Source organism: Malaclemys terrapin, chromosome 1 (assembly GCF_027887155.1).
Source record: "Malaclemys terrapin pileata isolate rMalTer1 chromosome 1, rMalTer1.hap1, whole genome shotgun sequence".
In the NCBI taxonomy this organism is placed as follows: domain Eukaryota; kingdom Metazoa; phylum Chordata; order Testudines; family Emydidae; genus Malaclemys; species Malaclemys terrapin.
Genome location: NC_071505.1, coordinates 231,364,857 through 231,380,904, shown reverse-complemented (window position 1 = coordinate 231,380,904; position 16,048 = coordinate 231,364,857). Strand labels below are relative to the sequence as shown.

General features: G+C 45.5%; 2 protein-coding genes across 3 annotated transcripts in view; both read right to left on the bottom strand.

Moving 5' to 3' along the window:
* The window catches only part of HERC2 (HECT and RLD domain containing E3 ubiquitin protein ligase 2), a 211,145-nt gene that overhangs the window by 183,490 nt on the left and 11,607 nt on the right, over positions 1-16,048 (bottom strand). The gene's annotated exons all lie outside the window — the stretch shown is intronic.
* On the bottom strand, positions 13,398-15,244 carry LOC128826073 (uncharacterized). The gene is made up of 2 exons (XM_054009137.1): positions 14,444-15,244; positions 13,398-13,967 (listed from the first exon to the last, which is right to left on the bottom strand). The coding sequence occupies exons 1-2, from the start codon at positions 14,655-14,657 to the stop codon at positions 13,492-13,494; spliced, it is 690 nt and encodes a 229-aa protein (XP_053865112.1). The 5' UTR covers positions 14,658-15,244; the 3' UTR covers positions 13,398-13,491.

Here is a 16,048-nt window from a genome sequence, read left to right as displayed (position 1 = left end):
GTCCATCAACAGAAAGGGCTATTTTTCTATAGTTATTCAAGTGCTGGTGGATCATCAGGGATGCTTCCCCAACATGATTGTGGGCTGGTAAAGGAAGGCGCAAGACTTCCGCATCTTTAAGAACACAGGACTCTTCAGAAAGCTGCAAGCAGGGATGTCTTTTTTTCCTGACCAGTAGATTACCATTACTGAAGTTGAAATGCCAGTTGTGATCCTGAGGGACCGAGACCATCCCTTACTCTCCTGGCTCATCAAAACATACACCAGCCACTTCGAGAGCACCAAGGAGTCAACTACCAACTCAGCAGGTGCAAAACGACAGCTGAATGTGCTTTTGGTAGATAAAAGGGCACTGGTGAATTTAACTAACAAGACTGGATCTCAGTGAGAAACTATTCCAATGGTTGTAGCAGCCAGTTGTGTCCTGCATATCTGTGAAGCAAAGGAGAAAAAGTAGCCACCAAGATGAAAGGTGGAGCAGTTGTCTGCTGAGTTTAAACAGCCAAATATGAGGGTTATCAGAAGACATCAATGCGGAGCTATACAGCACGGGGGGGCTTTGAGAGAGCACTCTGACAGTGAACCATAATACACAGCATTGTACTGGACTGTGCTCTACTTGGCCCTGAAGTTTGGGGGCCTGTTAGGAATTGTAAAATGTGCACCAAGCTCCAATGAATATAACACGGACAATGCACCTATTCATTTTATGGTGCTTGCTGTAGATTTAGGATTATTACACTTTGTGACTGATCCTATGAGTTGTATCAGTGTTCAACAACAAATAAGCGGTTGCTTTCACTATTGCCAAGCATTCTGCAGTATATGTTGGGAACTAATAAACATGAATTATTTTCCAAACAATACTCTTTTATTGAGTTAAAAAAAAACCTTCAAAACAATTTTGTGCAAGTGAAAAGTAAATACATTAAAACCTTAATAAAATTTATGGAACAGCATTAAAGAAGAGGGAGGAACATTGTGGGACTGCTGCTGGAGGGTTGTTGGGTAACACAATGTCTACATCAACAGGCATCGCAGAAAACTTGGTGGAATGAGGATAATCCATGGGACACAGTAATACCAGTGTACAAAATATATCGGAAGGACAGAACAGGTTGTGCTGGTGGGGGAGTGGCACTATGTGTGAAAGAAAGCATAGAATAAAATGAAGTAAAAATCTTAAAATGAACCTAACTGTATCATAGAATCTCTATGGATAGTAATTCCATGCTTGAAAAATAAGAATATAGCAGTAGGGATATATTACTGACCACACGACCAGGATGGTGATAGTGACTGAAATGATCAGGAAGATTAGAGAGACTATAAAAATAAACTCAATCAGGGATTTCAACTACCTCCATATTGACTGGCGTCAGGGTTCCCTCCCCACTCTGAACTCTGGGGTACAGATGTGGGGACCCGCATGAAAGACCCCCATATCTTATATTCCACCAGTTTAGGTTAAAAACTTCCACAAGGCACAAATTCTTCCTTGCCCCTGGACGGTATGCTGCCACCACCAAGTGAGTTAGACAAAGATTCAGGAAAAGGACCACTTGGAGTTCCTGCTTCCCCAAAACATCCCCCCCAATCCTCTTCACCCCTTTCCTAGGGAGGCTTGAGGTAACCGAATAGGTAACCAAAGTGAGCACAGACCAGACCCTTGGGGTTTTAGGAGACTAAAAACCCAAGCAGATTCTTAAAAACAAAACTTTATAATAAAGAAAAAAGTAAAAGAAGCACCTCTGTAAAATCAGGATGAAAGGTAATTTTACAGGGTCATAAGATTTATAACAGAGGATTCCCCTCTAGGCAAAACTTTAAAGTTACAAAAAAACAGGAATAAACCTCTCTCTTAGCACAGGGAAAATTCACAAGCTAAAATAAAAGACAGACAATCTAACGCATTTCCTTCATATTACTTACAATTTGTAATCCTAGATGCTTAGTTCAGGTATGGCTTTAGGAGATGTATTTTCCCTGCCCTGTTTCCTCACTGACACGGAGAGAGCAACAAAGAGAGACCAAACAAAAACCTTCCCCCACAGATTTGAAAGCTTCTTCTCCCCTCATTGGTCTTTTTGGTCAGGCGCCAACCAGGTTATTTGAGCTTCTTAACCTTTTACAGGTAAAGGAGGGATTTTATGCTACCTTTAGCTGTATGTTTATGACAACTGGGTACATGTCACCTCAGGATGGGATGCAGAGATACAGTTTCTTGTCACCTTAAATGACTGCTTCTTGCAGCAGCTAGTCCTGGAATCCAAAAGAGGAGAGGCAATTCTTGATTTAGTCCTAAGTGGAGCATAGGATCTGGTCCAAGAGGTGAATATCTGGGCCGCTTGGTAATAGTGACCATAATATAATTAAATTTTAAAAACCTATATTGGAATTGGAAAAGGTTCAGAAAAAGGGCAACAAAAATTATTAGGGATATGGAAGAGCTTCCGTATGAGGAGGGATTAATAAGACCGGGACTTTTCAGCTTCGAAAAGGGATGATTGAGGTCTATAAAATCATGACTCATGTGGAGAAAGTAAATAAGGAAGTGTTATTTATTCCTTCTCATAACAAGAACAAATGAAATTAATAGGCAGTAGGTTTAAAACAAACAAAAGGAAGTATTTTTTCACACAATGCACAATCAACCTGTGGAACTCTGACAGAGGATGTTGCGAAGGTCGAGACTATAACAGGGTTCAAAAAAGAACTAGATAAGTTCCTTCAGGATAGGTCCATCAATGGCTATTAGCCAGGATGGGCAGGGATGGTGTCCCTAGCCTCTGTTTGTCAGAAGCTGGGAATGGGTGACAGGGAATGGATCACTTGATGAGTACCAGTTCTGTTCATTCCCTCTGGGGCATCTGGCAGTGGCCACAGTCGGAAGACAGGATACTGGGCTAGATGGACATTTGGTCTGACCCAGTATGCCATTCTTATGTACATTTGCACTCCGTTGACCTCAATACATCAACCATGGTAAGCTGCCATGGGCTAAGAGGGAAGGTCTTCTCTCTGCCCCCAGCCCCACCTGCCGGCTCCCCTCCACCTCCTGACCTCTCCCCCCAAGCCCACTGCTTGCTCCTTTTGGTCAGCAGCCAGCTGAGGGCTCCTCTCTGCCCCCATCACCGGCAGGCAGCTGCTGGGAGTGGAGAGGAGCCCTCAGCTGCTGCCGCTCCAGGCCAGTGACCACCCGCCTCGGGCTCTGCGGTGTGGGGCCTGTCTCTCCCTGCTGCTCTGCAGCATCAGGTGGGTAGGGCTGGTTGGAGCAGACATCCCTCACTGAAGCACTCAGGTAACTTAACACAAGACATAACTTTGTCTTGTGATTTTTGCAGTCTTTTATATATAAAGACAAAAATTAATCGCAATTAATCACACTATTAAATACAGTACACCTCTACCCTGATATAACACAACCCTATATAACATGAATTTGGATATAACGCAGTAAAGCAGCGCTCTGAGGGGGCGGGGCTGTGCACTCTGGCGGATCAAAGCAAGTTCGATATAACGCGGTTTCACCTATAACGCAGTAAGATTTTTTTGGCTCCCGAGGACAGCGTTATATCGGGGTAGAGGTGTACTAATTGAAATGTATTAAATATTTTTGGATATTCTTCTACATTTTCAAATATATGGATTTCAATTACAACAACACAGAATACAAAGTATACAGTGCTCACTTCATATTTTTATTACAAATATTTGCACTGTAAAAATGATGAACGAAATAGGATTTTTCAAATGACTTCATACAAGTACTGTAGTGTAATCTCTATCATGAAAGTGCAACTTACAAATGTAGATTTTTGTTACATAACTGCACTCAAAAACAAAACAATGTAAAACTTTAGAGCCTACAAGTCCACTCAGTCCTACTTCTTCTTCAGCCAATTGTGAAGACAAACAAGTTTGTTTACCTTTACAGGAGATAATGCTCAATGTCACCTGAAAGTGAGAACAGAAATTTGCATGGCACTTATGTAAATACCTTGCAATGCTGGCTAAAAGCCAGATACGCTAAACATTCATATGCCCCTTCGTGCTTTGGCCACCATTCCAGAGGACATGCTTCCATGCTGATGATGCTCGTTAAAAACAAATGTGTATATTAAATTTGTGACTGAATTCCTTGGAGGAGAATTGCAAGTCTCCTGCTCTATTTTACCCTCGAATGATGACCCAGCACATGATGTTCATTTTAAGAACACTTCCACTGCAAATTTCACAAACCTCAAAGAAGCTACCAAAGAAGGTAGAAATCTCACTAAAAATAGCTACAGCATTCAACCCAAGGTCTAATTATCTGAAATGCCTTCCAAAATCTGAGAAGGAGGAGGTGGGGAAGGGGGGGGGGGGGGAGAGAGAGATGCTTTCAGAAGAGTTATAAGATTAACACTCTGATGCAAAAAACTACAGAACCTGAACCACCAAAAAAGAAAATCAACCTTCCCCTTGTGGCATCTGACTCAGAAAATGAATATGAACGTGCATCAGTCCACACCGCTTTGGCTCGTCATCGAGCTGAACCCATCATTGGCATGGACGAGTGTCCTCTAGAATGGTGGTTGAAGCCTGAATGGACATATGAATCTTTAGCGCATCTGACACAAATATCTTGCGATGCCGGCTAGAAAACAGTGCCATGGAAACACCTGTTCTTACTTTCAGGCAACACTGTAAACAAAAAGCGGGCAGCATTATCTCCTGCATGTAAACAAACTTGCTTGAGTGACTGGCTGAACAAGTAGTAGGAATGAGTGGACTTGTCGGCTCTAAAGTTTTACATTGTTTTGTTTTTGAGTGCAGTTTTTTCTTGGTACATAACTGTACATTAAGTTCAACTCCCAAGACAAAGATATTGCACTAACGTACTTGTATTAGGTGAATTAAAAAAATTCATTTTTTTTACAGTGCAAATATTTGTAATCAAAAATAATATAAAGTGAGCACTGTACATGTTGTATTCTGTGTTGTAATTGAAATATATTTGAAAAATGTAAAAAAAATCCAAAAATATTTAAATAAATTGTATTCTATTATTGTTTAATCATACGATTAATCACTATTAATTTTTTAATCGCTTGACAGCCCCAAAAAAAGAAAAACAGTTTAGTTATTTCAAAGAAGGACCTTAATCTTCTGAAAAAGAATGTAGGTAGGACATCAGTTTGAGGAAACAGTGGCGTTGGGCACCCACATATCATGGGTTGCAAAACTGATATTTATCTTCTATTTGTTTTTAGGTCAAGACTTCTAGTCTACCAATCTCTTTATGCAGATTTCACTTAAATGTTTAGATCATTCTGGATTGTAAGTATTTGCAATTTCACCCCCTTAAATTTATATATTATGCATAATGGCATCTAAAGTTTAGAATATCTTCAGTCATTCTGTGAGTTTCTTCATAACACAGGAAGCCTGTATTTCAGAAGATTAAGTTCTACTACACATATATAGGTGTTGCTTACAAACAAAACATTTGTTTCCCCAATATCAGCTTCTAATCCTCTTGTAGAAAAATGAAGTCCAAACTTGGTACTGAAAAAAAAAAAAAATCCTGTCAACTCAGCTAAAAAACTGAAAACAGGCCAACTGCACTTGACTTTCATTGTTTAAGTTTTATTCAAGTCGCTTCCTCAATATGCTACATAAAGAAAACACTACTCACAGGACTATATAGCCCATTCTTTCCCGCTCAGAAAGAATAATTCTCTCTAGTATATACAGTCAGTTTGGGGGTTTTATTTATTTATTTCAAAGCCAGTATTGTATAGATAGCTTTTAGAAAGACAGCTTTTGCTGTTGTTTTAGTGGCATTTAAGTTATTATCTTGCTTCATTATCTGAAAAAAATGAAGTTAAAAAAAAAACACTTAAGTGTAACGGACATATGATAGTGTGTGGCAATAAACAAAGCAACTGACTGAAAGGAGGATTACTGACACAGTGTTTTTAAACCTACAGATAAAGTGTTTATAACAAATGCAAACAGCAGATATACTCCTTCACTTTAACCAGAGCAATTTAACACTGGAATTCTAGTTCACTCCATGGGGACAGTAAGCAACAAAATCAGCAATGTTTTGCTACTATGATACTCAAAACCAAACATGTTTAAGCAGTTTCTTAAAGTGTGGTGAATAAAACTACTGGCCAAACTGTTTTTTAACCTTCCCCATTTCAGAATCTCATAGCATTTTATCAATAATTAAGCTTCTCAACATCTGTAAGAAAAGTATTAACCCAATTATAACCAACCAAGTTGATAACTGACTTGCCCACAATCACAGCAAATCAGTTGCAGAGAACAGAACAGCTATAGATCTGTACTTCAGCCACAGGACCATTCTTCCCATAAATTTGCTTGGAAATGAGGTTAGCCAACACAGAGAGACAAGCATTCTCTCCTGAACATTTGCTATATCCAAACATTTCCAAAGTGCCTATCCACCTGACATCCAAGTGCTGAGACATAAGAACTGGAGTTCTGTCCAGAAACCTTTTGGTTGCAGTCTATCAGAAAGATGAGGATGCTCTTCTGTGTCACTGTTTGTGGCAATGACTGATGTCCTGGGAACCACCCAAACCACTAAGTGGCTATGTCACCTCCTGCTCTGTAACCTTGGGGCCTTAATACTGTGCAACTATGATTCCAATCTCTGACACCAGTAGCCAGCCCACAAACACCAGGTTTTGCCCCGACTCTCATCAGCCTAGTCACTCCTTGCAGTGTGACATAAACAGCCCATCCAGTCCCAAAGTGTCCGAAGTTTACCAAATGTGTCCTCCCTGGAGTTCTTAAGTACAAAGACACTCAGATCATTCCGCTCTAGTTCATAACCCCCAAACATGTGAAACCAGCCCCCACAGTTATCAGTGTGCTTTGGCACTCACACTTCATAGTTAGCACACCAGAGACCTGCTTGTGGCAAAAATAAAGTTTATGTAACCACAGATTCAAAGATGAAATATAAAGGGAAAGCAAACATACAAGATATACAGAAAAACAGACAACCTCAGGTTTTACATTTCCCTTTTCTAATCCAAGTTACCCATTGCTTTTGAACAGTATCCCTGCACTGATGAAGAGTTAGAGTCAGATGATGATGAGGAGTTCCTGGCTGGGTCGCCCAGTGGGGCAGTCAGCCAGGAACTCTTCACCACTCTGAAGGTGTCTAGCCAGTCTCAGCAGTTGCTCTCCGGTGAGCAAGAAGCAGGCAAGGACACACCTGGTAAGTGGTTTGTGTAGTGCAGAGGTGGGTTCAGGGTATAGAAATGTACAAGGCTGGCTGTGTTTCTGTGTGCTGTATATTTCTCTGTGCAGCTAATCAGTACAGCAGAACAGGGTGTTGATGCACGCCAAGATCTCATGGGAATCCTCCAGAGAGATCTCTAGGAAAGTTTCCTGGAGGTACTCGACAATCTTTTGCCGAAGGTTCTTTGGAAGAGCTGCTTTGTTTTCCCCCATTGTAGGAAACTTTCCTGTGCCATTCGGCAATCACTTGTGAAAGGACCAAAGCAGCACACAGGTGAGTAGCATAGGGACCAGGCTGGAAGCCACAAGCATGTAGCAGACATACCCTTGCTTCCCTGCTAACCCTCAGTAGTGAGATATACAATGACCCCAAACCTGTGGAAAAGTGTGGGAGAATTTGAGAGATTTTTCCCCTAGTCAGCTGCACCACAACCCTTGCAGAGCACTCTTTCCCCCATGTAGCTTGAGGGACAAATTAGAAAGACCAAGGCACAAAATCAGATTAAATTAGATATGGACACAAAGGGTAACAAAACAAGACTACATTTTACAAAATACATTAGTAGTGAGAGGAAGCCCAAGGACAGGGTAAGCCGATTACTCAAAAAGGAGGGAAAGACAGTAGAAAATGCAGCAACGGCCGAAATGCTAAACGCTTTTTTTTGTTTCACTTTTCATCAAAAAGGTTAGCAGTGATCAAACAACTAACATAGCGAACATCTGTATAAAGGGGGTAGGATGGGAGGCTAAAATACGGAAAGAACCCATTAAGAATTACTTAGACAAGTTAGAGTCTTCAAGTTGACAGGTCCTGACAAAATACATCCTAAAATACTTAAACTAACTGAAGACATCTCTGAGCCATTAGTGATTATATCTGAGAACTCATGGAGGATGGGAGAGATCTCAGAGGACTGAAAAAGGCCAAACATAATACCTATCTATTAAAAGGGGAATAAGGACAAGCCAGGAAAATATAGACCAGTCCACTTAACTTTGGTACCACAAAGATAATGGAGCAAACAACCAATTTGTAAGCACCTTTAAAAAAAAAAAAAAAAAAAAAGAGAGAGATAAGTAACAGTTAACATGGATTTATCAAGAACAAATCACATCAAGCTGGGACATGCTCAAGGGGAGGCAAGCAGAGGCACGGGCCAGGGCCACAGCAGGGAGCTGCCACTTCTTCCAAACCCGTGGCTGCGGTGGGGACACAGAACATGCCCCTCCAAAAGTTGTCAAATTTTTAATTCTTGCACACGCCCCTGCATCAAGTCAACCTGATATCCTCCTTTGACAGAGGAACAAACCTTGTGGATGGGGGAAGCAGTAGACGTGATATATCTCAACTTTAATAAGGCTTTTGATATGGTCTCACATGATCTTCTCATAACTAGGGTGACCATATTTTCCCAAAGGGAAAATGGAGGGCCAGAGCCCAATGCCCCCTTCTCCCTCTCCGCAGGCAGGGCTGGCCCAAGACCCCCTGCCACCTGGCCACTCAGGGCTGGCCTGGCCTAAGCCACTCTCCTGAGCCCTCCCTCCCATGTAGGGCTGGTATTGCTGCTCCCCCTCCCCCCACATTCCTCCGTGTCCCACTAGGTCACACCCCATCTTTCTGGCAAAATGCAGTTTTGCCAAAAAAATCAGGACGGCCAGTATAGGGCTTAAAAAAGGACTGTCCCAGCCAAAACGGGACATATGGTCACCCTACTCATAAGCAGACTAGGGAAATATAGCCTAGTCAAACCTACTATAAGGTGGGTGCACAACTGGTTGAAAAAACTGTATTCAGCAGTTCTCTTGTTCATAGTTAAACTGGAAAGGCATATTGAGTGGGGTCCTGCAGAGAACTGTCCTGGGTCCAGTTCTATTCAATATCTTCATAAATGATTTAGATAATGGCAAAGAGCACACTTAAAGTTAGTAGAGGATACCAAGCTGGCAGGGGTTGCAAGAGCTTTGGAGGACAGGATTAGAATTCAAAATTACCTTTACAAACTGGAGAAATTGTGTGAAAATCAATAGGATGCAATTCAATATGGACAGATGCAAAGTACTCTACTTAGGAAGGAGCAATCAATTGCACAGATACAAAATGGAAAATGACTGCCTAGGAAGGAGCACTGCTGAAAAGCATCTTGAGGTTATAGGGGAAATCACAAACTAAATAGAAAAATACTGTAGCAAAAAAACACAAACACAAACACACACCATTCTGGAATGTACTAACACGAGTGTTGTAAGAAAGACACGAGTAAGGCTGTGAGTTTGTCAAAGAAGTCATGGATTCCGTAACTTTTCAGGACCTCTGTGACTTCTGCAGTGGCTGGTGCGGCTGGCCCAGGGGCTGCCTGAGCTGCTCAGGCAGCCCCTGGGCCAGCCACAGCAGCTCAGGCAGCAGCTCATCAGGCAGCCCCTGGGCCAGCCACATCAGCTGCTGCTAGGGCAGTCTTGGGCCACCGGCACCACCACGACTCCTTCCCACCAAGTAGCAGCAGGAGTTTGGGCGTAGGAAGGGGCTCAGGGCTAGGAGTTTGGGTGCTGGGGGGGGGGGGGGAGGTGAGGGCTCTATCTTGGGGGGCTCTCCAGGAGGGGCGACAAGTTCCTCCCTCAGCTCCTAGCTCCATGTGCTGCCCCCGCCCCAAGCGCTGGCTCCACAGCTCCCATTATCTGGGAACCATGGCCAAGGGGTGGTGCCTGCAAGTGGAGGCAGCGTGCGGAGCTAGGAGCTGAGGGAGGGATATGTCACCGCTTCCAGGGAGCCTGCCAGCCCCACCAACTGCCCCCATCCGTGAGCACCTGTGGTGCCTCCCACCCAAGATTTAGTCAGGGTAATATAGTACAAGTCATGGACAGGTCACCGACTGTGAATAATTGTTTATTGCCCATGACCTGTCCATAACTTTTACTTAAAAAACCACACCACCTGTGTCTAAAACGTAGCCTTAGGCATGAGAAGTAATTCTACTACTACTCAGCACTGATAAGGCCTCCACTGGAGCACTCTGGCCAGTTCTGGGCACCACACTTTTGGAAAGATGTGGACAAATTGGAAAGAGTCCAGAGGAGAGCAACAAAAATGATTAAAGATCTAGAAAACATTAACTACAGGGAAAGATTAAACAAACCCAGTTTTTTTAGTCTGGAATAGAGAAGATAGAGGGTGGACATAACAGTCTTCAAGTACATAAGTATTACAAAGAGGAGGGTGACAAGGTGTTCATCTTAACCACTGAGGACAGGATAAGACATAATGGGCTTAAATTGCAGCAAGAGACATTTAGGTTAGGTTAGGCCAGGGGTCGACAACCTTCCAGAAGTGGTGTGCCAAGTCTTCATTTATTCACTCTGATTTAAGGTTTTGCGTGCCAGTCATACATTTTAACGTTTTTAGAAGGTCTCTTTCTATAAGTCTAATATATAACTAAACTATTATTGTATATAAAGTAAATAAGGTTTTTAAAATGTTTAAGAAGCTTCATTTAAAATTAAATTAAAATGCAGAGCCACCCTGGACCGGTGGCTAGGACCCAGGCAATATGAGTGCCACTGAAAATAAGCTTGCCTGCAACTCTTGGCACATGTGCCATAGGTTGCCTACCCCTGGGTTAGACATTACGAAAAGCTTCCTAACTGTAAGAGCAGTTAAGCACTGAAACAAATTACCTAGGCAGGTTGTGGAATCTCCATCATTACAGGTGTTTAAGAACAGGTTAGACACACACTTATCGGGGATGATCTAGATAACACTAAGTCCTGCCTCAGTGCAAGGGACTGGATAGATGATCTAATGAGGTCCCTTCTAGTCCTAGGCCTTGTCTACACTACGAGAGTAGTTCAAATTTACTTGCATCGAATTTTTGGAATCGATATTGCAAAGTCGAACGTGTGTGTCCACACTAAGGACAGTAATTCGACTTTGTGAGTCCACACTAACGGTGAAAGCGTCGACATTCGAAGCGGTGCACTCTGGTCAGCTATCCCACAGTTCCCGCAGTCCCCTCTGCCCATTGGAATTCTGGGTGTAGCCGGCAATGCCTTCTGGGTAACAAAATGTGTCGAGGGTGCTTTTGGGTAACTGTCGTCATCCGTCCATCACTCCCGCCCTCCCTCCCTGAAAGCGCCGGCGGGAAATCAGTTCGCGCACTTTTCCAGTCATTGACAGCGCGGACGCCACAGCACTGCGAGCATGGAGCACGCTGCGACCATCGCTGCAGTTGTGGCCGCTCTCAACGCCTCACAGCTTATCATACAGGTTTCCCTGAGGCAGATGCAGAAAAGTCAGGCGAGGAGGCTACGGCACCGCGGTGATGTCCTGAAGTCTGAGAGTAGCACAGACCTCTCAGAAAGCAGGGGATCCAGCGCCGAGGACATCACGATGGCAATGGGTCATGTTGATGCCGTGGAACGGCGATTCTGGGCACGGGAAACAAGCACTGAGTGGTGGGACCGCATAGTGCTGCAGGTCTGGGATGAATCCCAGTGGCTGCGAAACTTTCGCATGCGGAAGGGAACTTTCCTGGAACTTTGTGAGTTGCTGTCCCCTGCCCTGAAGCGCAATGACACCCGGTTGCGAGCTGCACTGAGTGTACAGAAGCGAGTGGCCATAGCCCTCTGGAAGCTTGCAACGCCAGACAGCTACCGGTCAGTCGCGAACCAGTTTGGGGTGGGCAAATCTACCGTGGGGGTTGTTGTGATGCAAGTAGCGAAGGCAATCGTTGATGTACTGCTGCCAAAGGTAGTGACCCTGGGAAACGTGGAGGCGATCATAGATGGCTTCGCAGCGATGGGATTCCCAAACTGCGGTGGGGCCATAGATGGAACTCACATCCCTATCCTGGCACCGGAACACCAGGCTACCCAGTACATTAACCGAAAGGGCTATTTTTCCATGGTGCTGCAAGCACTGGTGGACCACAGGGGACGTTTTACCAACATCTACGTGGGATGGCCGGGCAAGGTTCATGACGCTCGTGTTTTCAGGAACTCTGGTCTGTTTAGACGGCTGCAACAAGGTATTTACTTCCCGGACCACAAAATAACTCTTGGGGATGTGGAGATGCCTATAGTCATCCTCGGGGACCCAGCCTACCCGCTAATGCCCTGGCTCATGAAGCCCTATACTGGCGCCCTGGACACCGAAAAAGAACTCTTCAACTACCGGCTGAGCAAGTGCAGAATGGTGGTGGAGTGTGCTTTTGGCCGTCTCAAGGGGAGATGGAGAAGCTTACTGACTCGCTGTGATCTCAGCGAAACCAATATCCCCATTGTTATAGCAGCTTGCTGTGTGCTCCACAATCTCTGTGAGAGCAAGGGGGAGACCTTTATGGCGGGGTGGGAGGTTGAGGAAAATAGCCTGGCTGCTGATTACGCACAGCCAGACAGCCGGACGATTAGAAGAGACCAGCGGGAAGCGCTGTGCATCCGGGAGGCTTTGAAAGCAAAGTTCCTGAGTGAGCAGGGTAACCTGTGACTTTAAAGTTTGTGTACAGAGAAGCTGAACCTGCCCCAGTTTCTTTACCCAGTTAATGTTGACTATCCTATCCAGTTACATACCCCCTTCACCCCCCTTCCAACACACGTCTCGAAATAAAAATAGTTCTACTTTGTTAATGCACACCGTTTTCTTTAATACTGTTTTCGCGGGAATTTTTTAAAACTGGGACGCAGACTGTGGTGCAGAGCGGGTGTAGTGTAGTGACGCGAATGAAGCTTCTAAACTCAAGGATTGACGGGCTCCGCTGCGGTGGGATGGTTGTTTCAACGGAGCCTGTCACCCCTCCTGATCGGGACTGTGTGTATGGGAGGGCTATGTGACTTTGTGGCAGGGGGAGGACGGTTACAGATCCCCTGCTGCGTGGCTCTGTGATCCTGCATAAGGACCGCCGCTTAAGATCTGTAACTGCCCTCCCCCGCCACAAAGTCACAGAGCAACCCACCCCCCACCACATAACATGAAAACAACCTCCCAGACTAACCAGGGTAACTAGTCACTGCATCACTGCACTGTGTATGTGCCCTGCTGCTGTGCCTGCCCCCGCCTATGTACCCTGCCAAAGGTGACTGTCCTGTCCAATTACCAACTCCCTTTCCCCTCCTCCTCCAAAAGAACATGATTGAAACAGTAGTTAACAGAAACGTATTTTTTATTATCAACTACACATGGAACTGGGAGGTGAAACTTGGACGGGGGCTTGTGTCAGGCGGGAAGGAAAGAACTTTTCAAATTTTGGGGAATGAGAGCCTTCTGCTACTAGAGCTCTCTGCAGGGGTGGAGTGAGAGTTAGCAGGGACTCTGCCGCCTCTCCTTCTTTGCACTTTGGGTGAGGTGGGTATGGGACTTGGTGGCGGGGGAGGGCGGTTAGAGATGGACTGCAGCGGGGCTCTGTCCTCCTGCCTCCGTTCCTGCAGAACATCCACAAGGCGCCGGAGCGTGTCTGTTTGCTCCCTCAGTAGTCCAAGCAGCGTTTGAGTCGCCTGCTGGTCTTCCTGCCGCCACCTCTCCTCCCGATTCATGTTTGCTTGGTGCATTTGGGTCAATTTCTCCCGCCACTGGGTCTGCTGTGCTGCCTGGGCTTGGGAACAGGCCATAAGTTCAGAGAACATGTCCTCCCGTGTCCTCTTCTTCCTACGCCTAATCCGCGCTAGCCTCTGGGAGTGTGATGCCAGGCTAGCTTCTGAGACAGTCGCAGATGGGGCTGAGGAAATGGGAAAAAGGGAGTGAATTCCTCAGAAAGATAAATGTAGTTGTGAACAAAGAACATAGTCTCTCTCTGTGAACAAGACCATGCACAGCACCTATCACATGCGCACTCAGCACAAGGTCGAATTCTCGGCCTTCGCATTCAGTGCCTGGGGTCTTGCACAGCACATTTGAGAAGCGGGGCAGCACAACGGAATTTCTGTTGCAGGCAGACATGGTAAGCCGTAGACTTATAAAAGTTTTAAACTGCCACATTACCACTGGCCTCATTTCACATTTAAAGCAATGTCAGTCCCTGCTGCCAGCAATCCAGCAAGCGGGAACTCTGCCCCTGTCCCACCCCCTCGCGGCTGTCCCCGGGAACGATCCCTTTCGGCTGCCCCTCTCCCGCCTCCACCGCGTGGCTGCAAACCAGCGGTTACAGTTCTGTAAAGGAACGAGCAAGCAGTCCCAACACTAACATTCCCCTACCTAATTCAAAGCAGGTCACCATGGGCGACATCACCCTGATGAGGATCTCTGAGAGCGAGAGAGAGAGAATGCTCCGGGAAAGCCTCCAAAGACCAGGGCCGTATGCCGCCCTGCTGTGCAGAGCAATGGTTCCCGAGTACTTGATAGTCTCGTGGCGCGGCAATGTGTCATACTTCGGAGGACCCAATAAGGCCGCTCTCCCCAGGAACCTCATGCAACGGCTTTCCAATTACCTCCAGGAGAGCTTCATCGAGATGTCCCAGGAGGATTACTGCTCTATCCCCGCACATATAGACCGCATTTTACTGTAGCTGCAGTAGCAGGGAATAAACAGTAGAGCGGCTTGTCTGGTTTTCCGTGATTGTCCAGCACATTGCTAGATTTTTTTTCAAAACTTGCACTGCCCATGACTAAACCGTTAAGCGCCTAGGGCACAGTAATCATGAACAACCCATTCTTTTAATTGTTAATATTCCTGTTCTGTTAAAAATAAATGTTTAGATGTTTACAACACTTACTGGCTGATCCTTCCCCAGATTCTGTGTCCGGGGTAACGGCTGGGGACGCTTCGTAGGGGATCTCTGTAAGGGTGATGAAGAGATCCTGGCTGTCGGGGAAATCAGCGTTGTGAGCGCTGCCGACTGCCTCGCCCTCCTCATCTCCTTCCTCATCTTCCCCGTCCCCTAACATGTCCGAGGAACCGGCCATGGAGAGTATCCCATTCTCAGAGTCCACGGTCAGTGGTGGGGTAGTGGTGGCGGCCGCACCGAGGATGGAATGCAGTGCCTCGTAGAAACGGGATGTCTGGGGATGGGATCCGGAGCGTTCGTTTGCCTCTTTGGTCTTCTGGTAGCCTTGTCTCAGCTCCTTGATTTTCACGCGGCACTGCGTTGCATCCCGGCTGTATCCTCTCTCTGACATGTCTTTTGAGATCTTCTCATAGATCTTTGCATTCCGTTTCTTGGAGCGCAGCTCAGAAAGCACGGACTCATCGCCCCACACAGCGATGAGATCCAAGACTTCCCGATCAGTCCATGCTGGGGCCCTCTTTCTATTCACAGACTGCACGGCCATCACTGCTGGAGAGCTCTGCATCGTTGCCAGTGCTGCTGTGATCGCCACGATGTCCAGACAGGAAATGAGATTTAAACTGGCCAGACAGGAAAAGGAATTCCAATTCAAATTTTCCCGGGGCTTTTCCTGTGTGGCTGGTCAGAGCATCCGAGCTTGTACTGCTGTCCAGAGCATCAACAGAGTGGTGCACTGTGGGATAGCTCCCAGAGCTATTAGCGTCGATTTCCATCCACACCTAGCCTAATTCGACATGGCCATGTCGAATTTAGCGCTACTCCCCTCGTTGGGGAGGAGTACAGAAGTCGAATTAAAGAGACCTCCATGTCGAACTAAATAGCATCGCAGTGTGAACGGGTGCAGGGTTAATTCGATGTAATGGCGCTAACTTCGACATAAACGCCTAGTGTAGACCAGGCCCTACATTTCTAGGATTCTATTAAACAGAACATTTGGGAATAAAGAGGTTTCTGAAGATACTTAGAGTTCAGGACCACATTCTCTAAAACATTTATGTGCAACTGCTAGTCTTGC